The sequence below is a fragment of the Scyliorhinus canicula genome, chromosome 5 (assembly GCF_902713615.1).
Source record: "Scyliorhinus canicula chromosome 5, sScyCan1.1, whole genome shotgun sequence".
Lineage (NCBI taxonomy): Eukaryota > Metazoa > Chordata > Chondrichthyes > Carcharhiniformes > Scyliorhinidae > Scyliorhinus > Scyliorhinus canicula.
Genome location: NC_052150.1, coordinates 103,920,420 through 103,938,808, shown reverse-complemented (window position 1 = coordinate 103,938,808; position 18,389 = coordinate 103,920,420). Strand labels below are relative to the sequence as shown.

The 18,389-nt window shown below is 42.6% G+C and overlaps 1 protein-coding gene across 1 annotated transcript; it reads right to left on the bottom strand.

Moving 5' to 3' along the window:
- Window positions 1-1,093: 1,093 nt before the first annotated feature.
- On the bottom strand, window positions 1,094-16,596 carry LOC119966168 (anterior gradient protein 2 homolog). Its single transcript, XM_038797469.1, has 8 exons — window positions 16,386-16,596; window positions 16,045-16,221; window positions 15,830-15,893; window positions 9,311-9,363; window positions 9,088-9,164; window positions 4,771-4,834; window positions 4,590-4,673; window positions 1,094-1,524 (listed from the first exon to the last, which is right to left on the bottom strand). Exons 2-8 carry the CDS (start codon window positions 16,190-16,192, stop codon window positions 1,475-1,477), a joined length of 540 nt encoding a protein of 179 aa, XP_038653397.1. The 5' UTR covers window positions 16,193-16,221; window positions 16,386-16,596; the 3' UTR covers window positions 1,094-1,474.
- Between the last annotated feature and the right edge of the window lie 1,793 nt (window positions 16,597-18,389).

The following is an 18,389-nucleotide window of genomic DNA, read 5'->3' as shown; positions in this document are numbered from 1 at the left end:
GGTTGTACCATGGAACTCAATTTGAGTGGGAGCTGCTGTTGAATGAAAATCTGTGGCTGAGTACAGGAAGAAAGGGAGCTGGAATTCTATCTGAGGAAGATCAGAGTCTTGAAGGACTTTGTGGTTCAAATTCAACCATACGATATAGATGGAGTGGGTGCCTGAGACATCTTTGTTGTATCTGCTACTTGAGGTGTAATTTCTATTGACCCTGATTTGTCTGGTCGTTCATGCCTAAACTATGTAATTCTGATTTGATTGTTAAAGTATAAATTATAAAATATTTTCATTGGGGCTATTGGGTAAATTTGGTTCTTGTGGTTTGTTCATCTGCACAGGGTCAAACTTTATCACACCAGGCGAGATAACTTGCTGCCATACTAGTATGTAAAAGGAAGACACAGCTAGTAATCATGCTCCCCATTACATGAGATCCATTTTCTCTAAATTCATCTGTAGAAATTCATTTTACTGGGGATGAAGTACATTGAGATCCATTAATAACGAAAAAAGTCACACAATTTATTTTGTTTCATAATTTAGGTTATTCACTTAGTTATTCATTTGCCATTTAGCTCAGCTGGCTGGAAAGCTAGTTTGTGATGCAGAGCAAGGCTAACAGCGCAGGTTCAATTCCTGCACTGGCTGAGTATTATTATTATTCGTGAAGGCCCCGCCTTCTCAACCTTGCCCCTTGCCTGAAGGGTGGTGATCCTCAGGTTAAACTACCACCAGTCAGCTCTCCCCCTCAAAGGGGAAAGCAGCCTATGGCCATATGGGACTATGGCAACTTTATATTTACAAATGGACGAGACTCTGATGAAAAACACTAGAAAGTGCGACATAATGAAATATTTTAAATGAAAACATCCAATATACTAAAACTGCATAGTACCTACTAAAAGGGATAGGTAATTCTGAGCGGAATAAACAAGCTTTTATTGGCAATACTATGTTTTATAATTAACTAGTAAAGAATGTAATCTGCTTATAATGTATTCTCCATTATAAAGTTTGCATGTCATAAAGTATTACTTGCCAACCCATGAAGGATTAATATTCAACAGTTTGAGGCATATCACAAAACAGTGCCTACAGTTCAAAAGGTACTTTATTAGCTGTTAAATATGTTTGGACAACCAGAGGTCATGTAAGGCACTACATAAATGCAAGTTTCTTTCATATTTTAAACTGTAAATAGGTCATAAAACCACACCATAGAACCTCTTACACAGTCTGTTCACTTAAGAATCACAGACACTGTGCACATAGGTATCAAAAGGATTTATTAAAATGTCATCACCAGCAAGTTGAAATGCCCAATATTGAGAGAACATTATTTACACTTTTATTTGCTCATAACACAATACTAGGACAGTGACATGCAATGATTCTTCCCAATGTTATGGTTACAAGTGTTGTACAGAAATGATGTAACTAATAATGCTTATGGTAGAGAGATGATGCCAAGCTCTTATAATTCATGTTTCAACAGTACTTTCGCTGCCTTCATGTTTGAAGCCACTGAAGAAAGAAGAAAATGTTGGTTAGTCACGTATGATAGACAATTTAAAAACAATGATAAAATGCAGCAGTTCTGACTTTGGCAAATTGTTACTTGGATTATTTCTCTGTGATTACTCACAGTTACATTGGTTACAGTTTGCCATTTCTAGAAACTTGAGTATGTGAGTTTGGAGGGTGTTCTTGTGAGTTATGGGGCGATTTTTCCCTTATGGGAACTAAGTCTCCATCCCGCCGGAAAACAGGCGGGAATCACTCCAGACTTTTTCCGAGAAAGTCCGGGGTAATTCTCGGTCTTCAAAGGGGCAAGCAGGCCTCGGCATGCGTCCCGCAGCTCCGGCTGCCAGCGGGGCCCTGCAGTTACGTGCGGCTGCGCATGCGCACGGGTCCGCGCATGCACGTGCCGGCCAGCTTTGCGCCAGCCCCTGCACAACACGGCGGCGCCCTACAGGGGCCTGACGCGGAGGAACATAGGCCCCCCTCCCGGAATGAGCGCGCCTGCCGATTGGTAGCCACCAATCGCGGGCCTGCCCACCATGGAGGACCCCCCGGAGTCAAATCCACCCGGCCCCCACCAGGACGGCCCCCGCAGCCAGAATGCCATTGTCCGGCCGGGTGGGACCACATGTGAACCACGACAGTGGGACTTGGAGGAACTCGGCGGGCACTCGGCCCGTCGGGCGCCGAGAATCGCCATGGGGGCCACTTTCAACAGCCCCCAACCGGCGCCGCATCGATCGCGATTTCGCGTGCCAGTGTGGGTAATTCTCCACCTCCGTGCCAAGTGCGATTTCGGCGCGGAGTGTCGGTGAATCCCCCCATGATCTGTTAGAATATATTCCATATTCCCCAGTACTTCTGAACTGGGAGAAATTACTGTGAGCATTTAAAATATTCCAGTAAACTGGAAAGTAAATGGCACATGCTACTCTTTGATCTTGTTTGGTAAAGTCACACTTCAGTTTGAAAGAGGCCCAAATCTGTTGGGACTGATTAGTGATGCTGAACCAGAGGAAATTTGACATGAATGTAACTGATGTTTATATGCAAAAACTCAGCTTGGATTTTTCTGGCAGTGGGATCAAGAAAATTAATATTTTAAATATCTATCCTTTAAGGCCGCGAAACCGTAGTCCAGGTTACTGATATCCTGGTTGTTCTACTTCAACTGACAGCATGGAATGGCTCGTAGCTTTTTTTTTACACACATTCTTTGCCAGCACCACTTTGTATTGTCTTTGATGAGGTGAATGCAATATAGTCGGATAGTTCTCCCACCAGCATGAGGTACTCTTTATCATAGTTTAGCTAAGAGCTTGGCAATAGTTAGTACTGAATTTGAACCAAAGTTGAGCTCTATTTCCAACAAATGGAAAGCTGTGGTTGTAGATCTTGGGCAAACATTTTAGATTTCTTGGCTTTCCCTTTAGTTATTTCTGAAGCCTGATCATGGAATCATAGAATTTTACAGCATAGGCAATGGCCATTAAACTATTACATTTATGCTGGCTTGTTGTAAGAACTTACACATTTTTGCCCTTTATTTTCCCTGAAATTGGTAGCTGTTCTAAAAGCTATTACAGATTCTCCTTCCACCATGGTTTCTGGCAGTGCATTTCATGTTTTAACAAGCACGTGATATAAAAACAAACTATTTTTGGTTTCATCCTTTGGGCACTTGTTCAATAAATTCATACCTCCCAATTCCTGGCCAACTGAAATAGTTTTTCCTTTTGTCCCATCAAAACCCTTCCATGTTTGATTATGTTAATCAGATTGCCTCTTATCTGCTCTGCCGTAATGCAGCACCAGTTTCTTTAATCTCAATACCTGAAGTAATGCAACTACAGATGGACCACAGATTTTTAAATAAAAATGAATGGTTGAACAGCTTTGAATAGGCATAGACACTTATAATAGCTTTTGTCACCAAGAAATCACAAATTTTAAAATGTTAAATATCTTTTGAAAAACCCAGACCTCCCAAGTTCAATTAAATCTTTATGCAATTTTCTCAGTGATTTCTATAAACAAATCAGAAAAGCTGTAATTCAAATTCACTGACAATTTGCTAAGTAACACACTTAGTCCAAAACTTAAAATTTACCAATGAGGGAAATCTAAAAGATCAATGTTCCTAATGTGCACTCCTGGTTTGGAGTCGTGCCTGCTGGAAGCGTGCATCAGGAAATCACAAGTGTGTACCCAACAATTTCATGTCCTTTTTTTGCCATTTGGATACGGTCCCACAGGCTAACTAAAAGCTGCCACTGCCAGCAGATTATTCAACTGTGGAGATGTTACAACTGAGACCAATTTTGCACAACCCTAAATCTACATTTCCAATAGGGATTACAGAATAACAACCAGAAATTCAACACTACTTGCCCAAACAAAATTGGGCCAGAGATTATGGTATCAGCATTGAGACTGGAAGGGTGCAGAGTGCCTAACTGAAAGATAAGATGCTGTTCTTTGAGCTTACACTGAGATTCATCCAGGATTCCTGCTCCTGAGTTTTATTTGAACACTACAGGAGGTTGAGGATAGAGGGGTCAGCTTGAATGCAAGGTGAAGAATTAAAACAATGGACAATCAGAAGCTCAGGGTCCAACTGAGGCCAGAAAAAGACAAAGTTCAATCTCGGGGTGACTGGGGGCACCCCCACCTTAAAGCCTGATGGTCGTTGGACCTCCCTCGCAGTCTATCCCCCATCACTCAAATTGTCCCCCTGGTGAAGCCCTTGACATTCCCTACATTCCGCATTCTGGAACCCCAGCTATTTACCGGTCCTTCGGGTCCCGGGGCTTTGTTCCAGGCAGTTCCCTGCAATGCCTCTTCTGCCCACAGCAAACTGTGCCTGGAGGGACTGGAGAGCTGCTGGCCAAATTGAATTGGCCGGCAGATCTTCCTTCTGAGTGAGGGTGGAAGTCCCACCTTATGCCAATCAATGGTCATTGGTGTCCAATTTGCATTGGAGCTGCTGGAGTCAGCGGGGATGTGTTCAGGCCATTAAAATTTGTGACAAATATATTTACAGTTTAATAGAAGCAACTTGGACTTACAGAGCTCAATGTCACCAGACTCATACGTGTATAAACGATTGTCATACTTCCCTCTGATATCTGCTCTCACTGTCAAGGAGGGATCTGTAGTCAAAGAAAAAAAACACTCAATACTTAAGTACACATATTAAATGCTGGGAATACTAACCAATATATCCCTCACATAAAACAAAATTCTTACCTACAAAGATTATCCTGGGAACATACTGGGTATCAGGCCACAAATTTTTGTCATTTGTCTCAAACTGGAATGAAAATGAAGATTTAGTTGCAGCTGAAGTTCTATCATAAATCAGAATCAAAGTTGCATCTAGCAATGCCAATTGGTAATGCAAACAATACTAAAGTACGTATTTAAAAGAAAGAATGCAATATATAAATCTGTAGATAACACAAACCTGCTCTTTATTCAATAGGCTGTGTACATGCTAGCAGTGTAGCATGAATAGGTTTGTCCCCTGAAATGGTTGAGCTGACTGAATAAAATCACTGACAGAGAAGCCAGACATAGATGCACACACAGACGGAGGCCTAAATTTTCATGGAGTTGGAAGGGCTTTGGACCTTAACCAAAATGGTGCCAGAGCCCAGATTCCCAGAAGTCCTGCCCCTGAACCCAGCACCCATTATTTTTGCTGGGGTAGGGGACAAACCAGGGGCCAGGGGTATACACATATCCATGGTTCAAGGAGGCAGCAACACATTTAAAAGTGCAGTTGCCTTGATTCAAAAGCAATTTTCACTACCCAGATTTCTGAAAAATGACTCATGGGCTTTAGACATTTGAGGAAAAGCTCCAAATGTACCAGAGTTATCTGGGAAGGATAGGTTCCCCTTTGGGAGTGTAAATAGTGGGCATTAATGTGCGCAAAAAGTGGATACACTCTGTGGCACTGTGAAAAAGTCAAGGAATTTAAATCCCCGGCTCTTTAAATTTTGAAGAAATAAAACCCCAGCTTGCTGTGACTCTCAGCTGAGAAAACAAATTGGTGCTTGCAATTAAAATAGATGTTTGTTTACAGAAGCCTGAAAGTGATCATAGGATTAGTGTGGCAAACAGCTTCCACATCCTATCATTATCACAGTGGGGGTCTGCATGTTCAGAATTTGATTGATTGCTGCAAGTGGTTATAAAGCAATTAGCTGTCTTTGATGTGGGGCTATGAATGCAAATATTTATTTTGAATTAAGTTCTTGAAGGGCTTTAAGTGATGAATGGGTTTTTATCAATGAGAGTGTTTAAAAAAAATTGACATCTGTAATCGATAGCTAGAACTTTATTTTAGTTCATCTCAGCGTGGTTTCTGAGGTTGCCCATGGCATGGAGGGTGTAAGGATAAAGGGTTGGCATGGAGGGCGATAAGTTGGAATGATCTGATATGAATGGGGCATGGACAGTGTGTGGGGGATGGGGGCTAGGATGACTGCTTTCTGCTTCACTGTTTTTCTTACAACTGGAACCAAGTCTCAGAGCACAAAGGCAGGAATTTTAAATAGCCTGCTTTTGCTCTGTTTCCAGAGGCAGTGGACTCCAATGAGCAACTGCCCCCCACAACTTTCCCCCGTACTCCAAAATGAAAATTAGATAGTTCAGGGATATTCCTCCCAAGTCATGTTTGGAAAGTTAGGAACTTGCTGACTCTATGCAAATTACTTTGGAGCAAAATTTCAGCCCTGAAATTCTAATGAGTGTGCTACTGAAGATACTGAATGCAAGTTCTATTGCCAGTAGGTTGCACTATAACCTGCAAACTGCTCAGTGTTAAAGAACAATGCAATTCTATTTAAAATAGACCATATATTGCACTTTTATTTTACCCTAATTTTTCATCACTCCCACTATTATACTTTTAAAATGCATTAGGGGCACAGCTAATACTGTGGGTTCACAAAGAAAAGATTAGAATTGCCAAAATATCTTGCACCTTTTCTGACAAAGATGTTAACATGGCTTTTCTTTCTAAAGCTATCAGGACAATTCCTTGTCATCAGCACCTTGGATGGTCATCAGCATGATGATCCTTTAATGACTTGCTGAGTCACACACTAAAGGGTGAACTATAGGTTTTAGACCCCCGTGGTATTGCTGTAATATGGATGCTATGTCTTCAGATCCCATATAAATGAGATCAAGAGGTGCCTGTGAACATGTCCAACACAAATAAATGGGGCGGGATTCTGTCATCCCAGTCCGGGCCGGAGAATTGCCGGGACAGTCGCGAATTGCGCGATGCCGCCCCAATGCCGGTCCGCCGATTCCCTGGTGAGTGGAGAATCGGCGCTATTGTGGTGGCGCGGTCGGGGTGCCGGTAGAGCCCCCCCCCCCGGCGATTCTCGGTCCGGGATGGGCCGAGCGGTCGTACAAAAAAATCCCGAGTCCTGCCGGCGCTGTTCTAGCCTGGTCTTACCCGGCGGGAGCTCAGCGTGAATGGATCTGAGGGGGGCCTGGTGGGGAGGGGGCTCCCGACCCCAGGGGGGGCCTCCGCTGTGGCCTGGCCTGCGATCGGAGCCTACCGATCGGCGGGCTGGAGGCCTCTTTTGTTCCACGTCGGCCCCTGTAGCCCTATTGTGTTGGGGCCGACACGGAGAAGGGAGCCACATGCGCGGCAATCGCGCTGGTCTCACTGCACATGCACAGACCCGCAGCACCCATCTGACACGGAATCAGCAGCTGGAGTGGGGTGGGTCGCTCCAGTGTCGTGCTGGCCCCTGTAGGGGTCAGAATCGCTGCTCCTGAAGCCATGTTGACGCCGTCGAGAAACACAACAGCGTTTACGACGGCGTCAACACTTAACCTCAGGATCAGAGAATCCCGCCCATGGTGTTTTCTATATCGGCCACCAGGCACCCCGCATCATACATTCCATCTTCAGTCAACCATATTCAGCATGTTTTTACATTTAAAAATTACCATATACTTAATTTTGCTCCATTGTCCATGTAGACTCGTACTACTGTGAATCTTGTTTTCTATTGCTCTGTCATTTTCACAAGATGTCATTTTCACTAGAATGGTTTTCAAACTTTTCCACTCCAGTTTGACTGCTGGGCAGTCACCTATTTTGCTCATGTAACTTAATGGGTACATGTGTTTTTGCCGTTGTAACATGAACTGCTGGAAACAGGTCATTTTGGCAATGCTTTTATTTTATTTTTATTTTTTATTTGTTCGTGGAACGTGGGTGTCACAGGCTCTGCAAGCATTTATTGCCCATCCCTAATTGCCCTTGAAGTGGCAGTTAAGAGTCAACCACATTGGTGTGGATCTGGAGTCATATCAAGGCTAGACCAGATAAGAATGGCAGATTAGTGCCTTCATAGTCTGATTTTTAATGCCAAAAAAATGGGGTAGTCTTATACACTGGGTCAATTTATATGTCATAATCTACAGTAATTCTCCATATCCTAACACTTACCTACTCTCAAAAATATGTCATATGTAAACCCTATAAATATATACAAGTATGCATTAAACTAAACATTTGGACACTACATACAAAAACAAACTTACTTCCTGTTCTCACAGTTTTGTCACTTTATATTTCTGTTATGAAATAGCAAGTGTTCAAACTGATTTTTTCATTAAAGTATTCACAAGAAAAAAAAATGTTCTCTTGAGAAATAGTGCAAGCAAAACCAATGTTTTTTATTGAAAAGGAAAATAATTCCGACACAAACTGAAGGAATTTAAATAAAATAAATCTCCAGGGTTAGATGGTAATCATTTCCAAGGGGATTTGTGGATCATTAACAATTGTACACAATTAATGGTCATTGGGGAATTTCCTGTAAATTGGAAACTGGCTAATTTCATGCCTATTTTCAAAAGGGATGGCAAAACAGACAGTCAATTAAATATTGTGTCTTAATTAGAATGCACTTAAGGATTAACAACCTGGAAAACAGCACATAACAAACAATCTTTAATTGAGGAAACTCCTGCCTGACCAACAATCTTTCAGCACAAAATCATAGAATCCTTCCAGTGCAGTTCGGAAGCCACTCGGCTCATCGAGTCATCACCGACCCTCTGAAAGAGCACCCTACCTGGGCCCAGCCCAACCTATCCCCATAGCCCTATCTAACCTTTGGATACTAAGGGGCAATTTAGCATGGTCACTCCTTCTAGCCTGCACATCTTTGGACTGTGGGAGGAAACTGGAGCACCTGGACTCCACACAGTTTTTGCGTAGGTTTCCTTCGGGTGCTCCGGTTTCCTCCCACAGTCAGCTGATGTGGATTGGCCATGCTGAATTGCCCCTTGTGTCCAAAAATGTGAAGGTTAACTGGGGTTGTGGGCTTACGGGGATGGGTAAGGGGAGTAGGTCTCGGTAGGGTGCTCTTTCGGAGAGTCAGATTCGAAGGGCTGAATGGCCTCCTTCAGCACTGTAGGAATTGTATGGTTCAAAAATAGCTTAAATTCATAATTACCTCCATAACTCTTAGTTTTCTATGCTGTTACATAAAATGCTTTTTAATATTTTATTTTCTCTCTTACCACAAGATTAAGCATAACAAAGTCCTCTTTTGCCATTTTTTGAATTTCCTTATTCTCAGCAAATGCTTTCTTCAGGGCTGTTAGAAAAAAGTACAATGCAAGTAACCTTTCTGGCGGAAGTGATATTGAATCTTCCAAAAAAGGCAAAACATTTTCAGAATCTATTTTACTCTAAAGCACAATTAAATATAAATAGAAAATTAACTATTGAAGTGCCACATACCTTGACTGTATGGGCAGTCATCCAAGTGGTGGATAACCATTAATGGTCGATTGCTAAAATGGGGGAAAAATACAATATTATTTTTTTATTTAACATAAAATAACAAAATATCAGGTCAGGTGGTCAATGCACAAGGAAATAAACAAAGGAATACTCTAATGAATTGCATTGTTTAAATCCGATGAAATGCGCATATTTAAAAAGCTTAAATTTGGAAAAGGACTTGTTGCACATGATCAGCATTGATTGAAAGTTTAAATAGTTTCTTAAAGTCTGCTTCTCTCATTTAACTTAAAACTCATACAAGTGTCTTTTGTTACCCACACAAGCCAATTGTGACATTTGAGTGTACTGTAACCAACAATTTAGTATTATCTTACACGCCATTTGGGTTATTAATAAGCACATGCACCCATTAACAATTGAGAGAATTATGCCAGGATAGGGATGAAACACTAACTGGAATGTCCCAGTACATGATCAAGATTCAGAAACTCGAATGCAAAGAGATCACGTTTGCAGATGATACCAAACTAGAAGAGTGGAATTTGCAACTCCGAAATTACAGAATGGATTGCACAAATAATGGCAACTACAGAATAAAGTATAAAGTGCTAAAATTAGGAAGGAAAAAGAGACGACGAAGGATGAATCTGAAAGAGAACAAGGAGCCTCAACCGACTCAATGTTAAACATGCAAATAAAAAAGCTCAAAAAAGTAATAGTAATTTTGTAATTGATAATCAAGAAACTCATGTTCACATAAAACTGATAAACAAGTCCCAGATTAATTAATGAGAACAAAATCCCTGGAATCATTTAAGAAACAATTCAATTATATAATTGGGTGACGTTAGCATTTGAAACCAAAGAGAAAATGCTGGAAAATCTCAGCAGGTCTGGCAGCATCTGTAGGGAGAGAACAGCTAACATTTCAAGTCCAGGTGACCCACTTTAGGATTTGTCTGGATGAAGAATTAAGATGGGCTGAAAGTTCATGTGTAATGGTAATCAGCAACTCATTGCTGATTACCTGCACTTGGATAGTTTTGCATTGTCTAATCGGTCAAGACCTGATCCAGGATCAACCTCAGCTGAGTAAGCTTTGTACATCCGAACATCTCTTCAAACATTTATTATGCATTTGGAAAAGGCTATCCAAAATGTTATGTTTTGTTCCACAGTGGTTCTCTCCTTGTTATTGAACCATTCTTCCTTGTTGCCCTAACTTGTCTTAAGGTCAGATCCTTAAAGGGGAAATAAATTTCCAATATCAGACTTTTTAATATGTAAAAAGAAGTGCTGTAAAGCATCTTTGCCTCTGTGCTGCGGTCGTGCAAACAGGAATGTGTTGCACAGGAAACGTTCCTTTAAGGTGCACGAATGTGTGGTTACATGCACATGTTACAGGGATAATCTGGCTGTGCACAGAGAATTCAGATGGAACATTGTTGTGAGATCCTTCAATGGTTACTGGAGTCCAAAACTTCAGCCAAGAGCCATACATTATTTTCAGTGTGTCATATCTTACATGCAGACAGCACCATAGAAATTCTTAGAGTGGGGTATATTACTTTCCCTGTATAGAACCGCTGCTCATCGGGTTCTGTCTGTCTCAGTTCTCAAATAAGCAGACCATGCATGATATTGTGAGTTCATCTCACTTAAATACCTGAGGTGGTCCAGACGCATTACGAATGATGCATTGGGAATGCTACAGGTCAAAGATAGAATGTCAATCACAATAATAAGGGATAGACTGCAGGCAGTCTATATGGTGCTACCCTTTTACGTTGTGTAAAGTGGTAGTGGCCCAAGTCCTCATTCAGGATAAGGCTGTTGAGAGGCCTGCCCAGAAAAGAGAATGGCAGCAAGAATGATTGGCTCAATAACAAGGAGGGATCTGCCAGGAACAAATCCTTATTGTTCAACATGTTCTCCATGAAGTATTTGGTGGCCTCTTTCTTTTCTGAAGTCAGGGCCATAATGAGCCGAATGCACCCACACAAGCCTCTGTGCCATTAATTTAGGGTTATCCTCCTGCAATGTATCACACTAGTTTCAATAAAAACAGGAAATGCTGGAAAAACTCAGCAGGTCTGGTAGCCTCTGTGGAAAGAGAAACAGTTAATGTTTCAGATCTGTATAACTTTCACTCAGAGTTAAAGAGAGGGGAAATGTGATGGATTATATACTGTATAAGCGTGGGTGCAGCAGGTGGAGCAAAGTAGGTCAATAATAGGTGTGAGCTAGGAGAGATTGGAAAAAAAGGTTTACGGCACAAGGCAAAGGAAATGCTAATCATAGAATCCCTGCAGAAGGAGGCCATTCAGCCCATCAAGTCTGCACCAACCCTTTGAAAAACCACCCTACGTAGGCTCAATCCCCCATCCTATTCTTGCAACCCCACCCTGAGGGGCAATTTAGCATGGCCCAACCACCTAACCTGCACATCTTTGGACTGTGGGAGAAAACCCATGCAGACGCAGGAAGAATGTGCAAACTCCACACAGTCACCCAAGGTTGGAATCGAACCCAGGTCCTCGGCACTGTGAAACAGCAGTGCTAACAACTGTGCCACTGTACCGCCCTTAAGGACTATAGAACCCGCTGATAGTGCCATAAAGTAAGATAATGGAATGTATTAATCGGAGAACAAAGGTTAGTGCTCAGTGAAAGCAAAATTTAAGAACAAGTGTTTGGGGAGGGAGGGCGAGGTTGCATAGTGACAAAAAATATTGATTTAAAGAAAGGCTCAAAATGGAGGAAAAAGTTCACAGTCTAAAGTTGTTGAAATCAATGCTCAGTCCAGAAAGCTGTAAAGTACCTAAACGGAAGACAGGGTGTTGTTCCTCCAGTTTGCATTGGGCTTCACCGGAACACTGCAAAGCCAAGGACTGACATGTGGGAATGATAGCAAGCTGGTGAGTTAAGACAATGATAGGAAGCAGGGTAGCATGGTGGTTAGCATAAATGCTTCACAGCTCCAGGGTCCCAGGTTCGATTCCCGGCTGGGTCACTGTCTGTGTGGAGTCTGCACGTCCTCCCCGTGTGTGCGTGGGTTTCCTCCGGGTGCTCCGGTTTCCTCCCACAGTCCAAAGATGTGCGGGTTAGGTGGATTGGCCATGCTAAATTGCCCGTAGTGTCCTAATAAAAGTAAGGTTAAGGGGGGGGGTTGTTGGGTTACGGGTATAGGGTGGATACGTGGGTGATCATGGCTCGGCACAACATTGAGGGCCGAAGGGCCTGTTCTGTGCTGTACTGTTCTATGAAGGTTGGGGTTATAATTGCGGACTGAGAGAAGGTGTTCTGGAAAGTGGTCACCCGGTCCGTGTTTCAGTACTATACAGTGGACAGTGGAGGTCATGTGAATTACTGCTTATCCTGAAAAAAAAGTGTTTAGGGACTTGGACAGTGAATGAGGAGGTAAAGGGGAAGATGTTGCACCTTCTGCAATAGCTTGGGAAGGGGATGAGGAGATGGGGGTGATGGAGGAGTGGACCAGGGTGTCATGGAGGCAGTGATCTTTGCAGAAGGCTGATGAGGGGTGAGGAGAAGTTGTGTTTTGTGGTGGCATCATGTTGAAATTGGCAGAAATGGCGGAGGATGATCCTTTGAATGCAGACATTTGTGGGGTGAAAAGTGATGATGAGGGGTCCCATCATGGTTCTGGGAGGGAAGGACAGAAGGCAGAGATGCGGGTGATGGGTCAGGCACTATTGAGTGCCCTGTCAACAACAGTGTGGGGGATACATCAGTTAAGGAAAAAGGCAGACATGTCAGAAGCACAGAAGCTGGATTCTCCGCCAATGGGATTCTTTGTTGTGCCAGCAGCGCACCCATGCCTGGGGATTTCCCGATGGTGTAGGGCTGCCCACAATGCGAATCCCCATTGGCCAGTTGGCAGGACGGAGAATCCCGCTGCCGGCGGGGGCATGCCGCACCAGAAAACTGGTGCAACGGGAAGGAGAATCCTGCCCATTATTTTGAAATGTGGCATCATTGGAATAGATGTGACAGAGGTGTAGATACTGCTGGAATGGGATGGAGTTCTGACAGGAAGTGGGGTGTGTGAAGCTGTAGTCGAGGTAGCTGTAGGAGTCGGTGAGCTTATGATGAATATTGGTGGTGAGTCTCTCAACGGAAAAGGAGACAGCGCGGTTAAGGAAGAGAAGGAAAGTTTGGAGATGGTCCATGTGAAGGAGAGAGAGCGCGGTGGAAATTGGAGACAAAATTGATATATTTTCCAAATCTAGGTAAGAGCTTGTAGCGGCACTAATATAGTCATTTCTGGAACGGAGAAAGAGTTGAACAAGAAATGTCCACGTACCTCACAAAAAGACAGGCATAGCCACACCTTTTATTTGCAGGAAGTGAGACAAGTTAAAGGAGAAATAATTGAATGAGGGGGCAAGTTCAGCTGGGCGGATGAGATTGGTAGTGGATGGAGATTGTTCAGGCTTCTGCTCAAGGTAGATGCGGAGAGCCCTCAGTCACTTCTGGAGGGGAATGGACAGCTATTGTGAAGAGGTGGCAGCTAGGGTCAGGTAATTGTTGATACGATATAGGGCATCAGATGAAATCTGATGTAGGTGGGAAGCAACTGGACAAGGGGAGAGAGGATGAAGTAAAGATAGTAAGCATTGAGTTCTGTGGGACAGGAACAGACTGATACAATGGGTCTACCAGAAAAGTCCTGTTTTGTGGATTTTGAGAAGGAGGGAGAAGCGGGGTGTGTGGGGTTAGGGGACTATAAGGTTGGAAGATTTCCAGAGGAGGTGAGGTCAGTGACAGCCCAGCAAACAAAGGCTCGATGTTTGGTGGTGGGGTCATGGTCCAGGAGGAAGTGTCAGAGAGTTGGCACTCAGCCTCTGCAAGATACAGATCAGTATGCCAGATAACAATAGCACACCCTTGTTGGAAGGTTTGATAACAAATTCAGAGACAGACTTGAGAGAACAGAGTGCCGCAAGTTCAAAGGAGAGAGACTGGAATGATTGAGGTGGTCGGAGAGATTGAGACAGCCGATATTGTGCAGGCAGTTCTCAATGAAGAGATCAAGAACAAGTGGGAGGCAGGGGTGTCCAGGAAGAGCGAGAATATTGGAGGAGTGTGAAGGAGGCCATTAGTAGGTGAGGGAAACTCCTGCCCAAAGTGAACACAGAGATAAAAAAGTGACAAATTGCATTAGCTTGTTCGATGACCTGGATTCACATATCAGCTCATTGAGCCTAAGGCACAACAAGCTGGAGTAGATGGATCTTTCTGATTTTAACAAACATGTACTCATAAAACATGATCTAAAGATTAGTAACTAAAAGGTTTAGTTGATCAATTAACTATGAGCCATGACTTAGAATGGCAATTGTAACATTCTGCTTTTTTGTACATTGTGAATCATCAATTCCCATTTCAGGAGAAAAAAAAAGTATTTCATTTGATGATGCAGGTCAGGTGTACCTATTTCTGGAAGTCTTTCCACATTGTACACCTTTCCCTCGCCACAAGGCAACTCACAAATCATTCTTTCATCTGCCAATACTGCCATGAGAATGTGGGAGGCTCTCCTGGGATGACACCTGTCAGGCACTGTCACTCCGTGAGGAGAATCAGTATCTGGTATTCTGACCAGATTCCTAACCCAGGCAGCAGCCCATGCTCAGTTGTTGAGCACATTCAAGAGAGAGGTCAATAGATTGTGGGGGCATTTAGAGATATGGGGATAGTGCAGCAAGTCATGGTATGATCTTGTTGAATGGCAGGCCCTCAGCTCCTATTTCTTGTGATTTTATATTCTGGAGATTACGAGCTCCCTGTAAATAGCCCTCAGGAGAGATTCACAGCATAAAAAAACAATTCAACTTCAATCTGTGCCTTGAGTAAGCCGTGTCCAATTCATTCTATCATGCGCGCTGTCAGGTTATCATCTAAACCTATTCTCTGTACTTTGCGGCAACACACATTAGCATCACGCCATAGAGCTTTCTATGACTTACAAAGTAAACAGCGCTGCACTTCACTTTATTTTACTTCATCGCCAAGTATTTCCCAGAGAATATTTTGTACATGGATTTCCTCCTCCCCCTTCATCATTCAGTTGTTGTTCGCGGGGTAGGGACACTTCTCATTTCCTGTTTTAGCTGTGATCACTTCAAATGGGATGGTTGCCTGTATGTGGCCACCTCTGGGAACATGGGAACATTCCTCCACCCCCTCCCCCCCCCCTTAATATACATTCCATATAATTCCTCTCTGTGTGTCCATCTCCCACCTGGAGGTGCCTGTTGAAATGTCTGCAAGGTTTTGAGTTTCATTCCTAGGATTTCCCTCATCAGGTTACAATCATCTCGGGAGTTCTGCCATTCCTACATCATTTACCAGCTAATCTGACATGCGCATCCTATAGGAACACATCCAAGGAATGGAGAGAGAGGGAGAGGGTGAAGAATGTGTACAGGTACAGGAACAACACCGACGGACGCCAGAGAGCGCGCTTTTAGTTAGAAAAGGTTGCATTACGTCTTCCTTGATTTGTACAGTCCTTCCTCGTAGGTCTGAACCCAGCTAAGTTCGTCTCCCCAACCTAAGGTTAAAAAAACAAACAAACATTAACCTGCAAACCGTATCACAGGAAAAGTGAGAGGTGAACGCAAACTAAGTGAACTGGATCGATGGAAAAGTACAATCAGGCAACGCAGGCCGAATTACTGTGGAAAGTTGCAGCACCGAATTACCTCTGGAAAAGCTGGGAGGGCATTTCTTCACATTCTCACTCTCGTTTTTAGGTGGAGGAGTCGCCGGCTTAGAACCGGCTGCACCTCTGGCCAGACAACCCGGGACGGCCGCCAACAGCACGAGCAGGGAAAGCGAAAGTGTAGGCATCCTCGTGGGATTCGACTTGGAGCAGGTTACTGGGGACACAGAATCAGCAAAATAATACTTTTCGACATTCGCCACGTCTGAATAATTCCAAAAAGATGTAGAAGGAGAGGTCTCCGAAGTGCTTCAGGTTGTCAAAAAACTGATTTCACTCTCTTTGCGAAAATCAAAAGTAAAAGTTGCGTCTCCTGCTTACCTGCAACAGGTTCCGCTGAGTCCGGCTGGGCGCTGTTATGACCGAGCTGTGATTCCGAAGTGTTATGTTCCCAAATATATACCTGATGCTCGCCACCCCATTGGTCACTGTCCTTTCATCGCCCACCCCAATTTGGGAATGCAGGAAGAATGGATTTTACTTAGATCATCTGTAAGTAACAATTCTAATTTTGGAATTTTTTCAACTCAGAGCGTTCAAAATAAAGAATGCCCGTGGTAATTTTGCAAATTTAAATCGAGATAGGGAACTATTTAAAAAGTGTGACATCGTGTCAAGACAAATCAGTACCTGTTGATTTCTTTGAAAGCTGACTGGTCTCTTTGCTATTGGCTAAAAGTTTAACAGACAGCATGCTAATATGTTTTAATCACATCCCAATCGACTTCTGTGCTGATTCACAACTTCAGATCTGGGTTGACATGAATAGTGGGCACACCCCAATGCTGCTTCTGCAATATTTTTGGATTTCTTTTAACAGAAAATCAAATTTATATGACAAATGCATTAAAAAAAATCAAGGATGGGAAAAATGTTCTGTTTTCACGTAATGTTCACATAAAGTCAACAGCAAGGGCACATCATGCATTCCTTCAGGCCTGGTTTCAGAGTATTCTTCTGTCAATCTCTTCATGATGAAACAGAAGTTTTAGTACAAGCCTATTTGACGACATGCGGTATGTGCTGAATTTGGGCCCTTTGAGGGGTTGGGTTTTACAGTCTAGGTTCTCCTTGTAATGCCACTAAACAGAACAAATAGTTCCAGCACACACCAATGGCAGACATGAAGAGTGGAAGAAATTCCTTGTCGTCCATGTGAGGGCAAGAAAGTTGGAGCTTCTATCATCACTATCCATAACTCCAAAGCACAAAGCGCGTGTAAAAAATGCATTTTGCCACAGCAACGTGGACTCCCTAAGTCATCTGTAATGGACACAGACAAGCATTATTTCCCAATAAGTATATTGAGGCGGTGACCCCTCCATATAAACCTAACATTTAATTTGTCTTTAATTTTAATTTGTTCACCCAATTTTAAAGATATTTAAGCTATATATCTAGATTCTTTTGTTCCTGCACTACATTGGGAAATAGACCATTTGAGCTACATTTCAGTTGTCTACATATTTTTCTAAGGTATATTATCTCACATTTTCTCTACTAAATTGTATATGTAATTCATCTGCCCATTGCCTGTTTATATTTTCCAGCAGCCTATTGCAATGTTTCTGCTTGCTTGTTATACTCTGTAGTTTTGCATTATCAGCCGATTTTGCCTAAAAACAGATTATGTATATGTATTAAAAACTCAGGTCCCAATACTGATCTCTGGAACCCTAATAGCCATGACATCAAGCCTAAGAAGTGTTAATGATTGCAACCCGTCGCTATCTGAAATCAATCACCTCTTTGTCCATATTGCCTCATTTTGTTTTAATCTGCACAGCACCTTATCAGGTACATTCTGAAAATTCGCAAAGATGACAGCGACTAAATTCCCATCTTTACTTTTAATTATTGGCTCAAAATATTTAATCGGGCTATTCAAACATCACATACCCTTCATGAGTTTTATATTGACTAATTATGATCAGTTTATGCTTTTCCAACTATTCATTTATTTTACCTCTCTTAATGTTCTTTAGTTATTTTCCTCCCATTAATGTAAGGTTAACGTTTTAAAAAACTGTTCCCCCTCCTTTTGAACAGAGATATGACATTTGTCACTCTCCAGTCATTTGATATACAATATCTATTTTCAATGAGTTTTGGAAAGTCCATCTGTTACTACCTCAGTAATCTCCTTCAGCATTCTGGGACATGTAGACATGTACCTTCTAGTCCTTGGCATTTAATTGTTCCAGACCTTTTCGCACCAATCTCCTACTAATACACACATTAACAAATTAAATGGGCACTCAGCAGAATGCTTGTCACAGCCATGCTGTGTTAATTCAACATTATTACAATTATGCAGCACTTCCT

What these genes read in the sequence shown, in the direction of transcription:
- LOC119966168 (XM_038797469.1), bottom strand. Translation starts at nt 16,192, where the DNA reads ATGCCTACACTTTCGCTTTCCCTGCTCGTGCTGTTGGCGGCCGTCCCG. An exon ending in CCCTCCCAGCTTTTCCAGAG is followed by an intron (nt 15,894 to 16,044) that starts GTAATTCGGTGC and finishes TTTTAACCTTAG; the next exon opens with GTTGGGGAGACGAACTTAGC. An exon ending in CTGTACAAATCAAGGAAGAC is followed by an intron (nt 9,364 to 15,829) that starts GTAATGCAACCT and finishes CCCCCATTTTAG; the next exon opens with CAATCGACCATTAATGGTTA.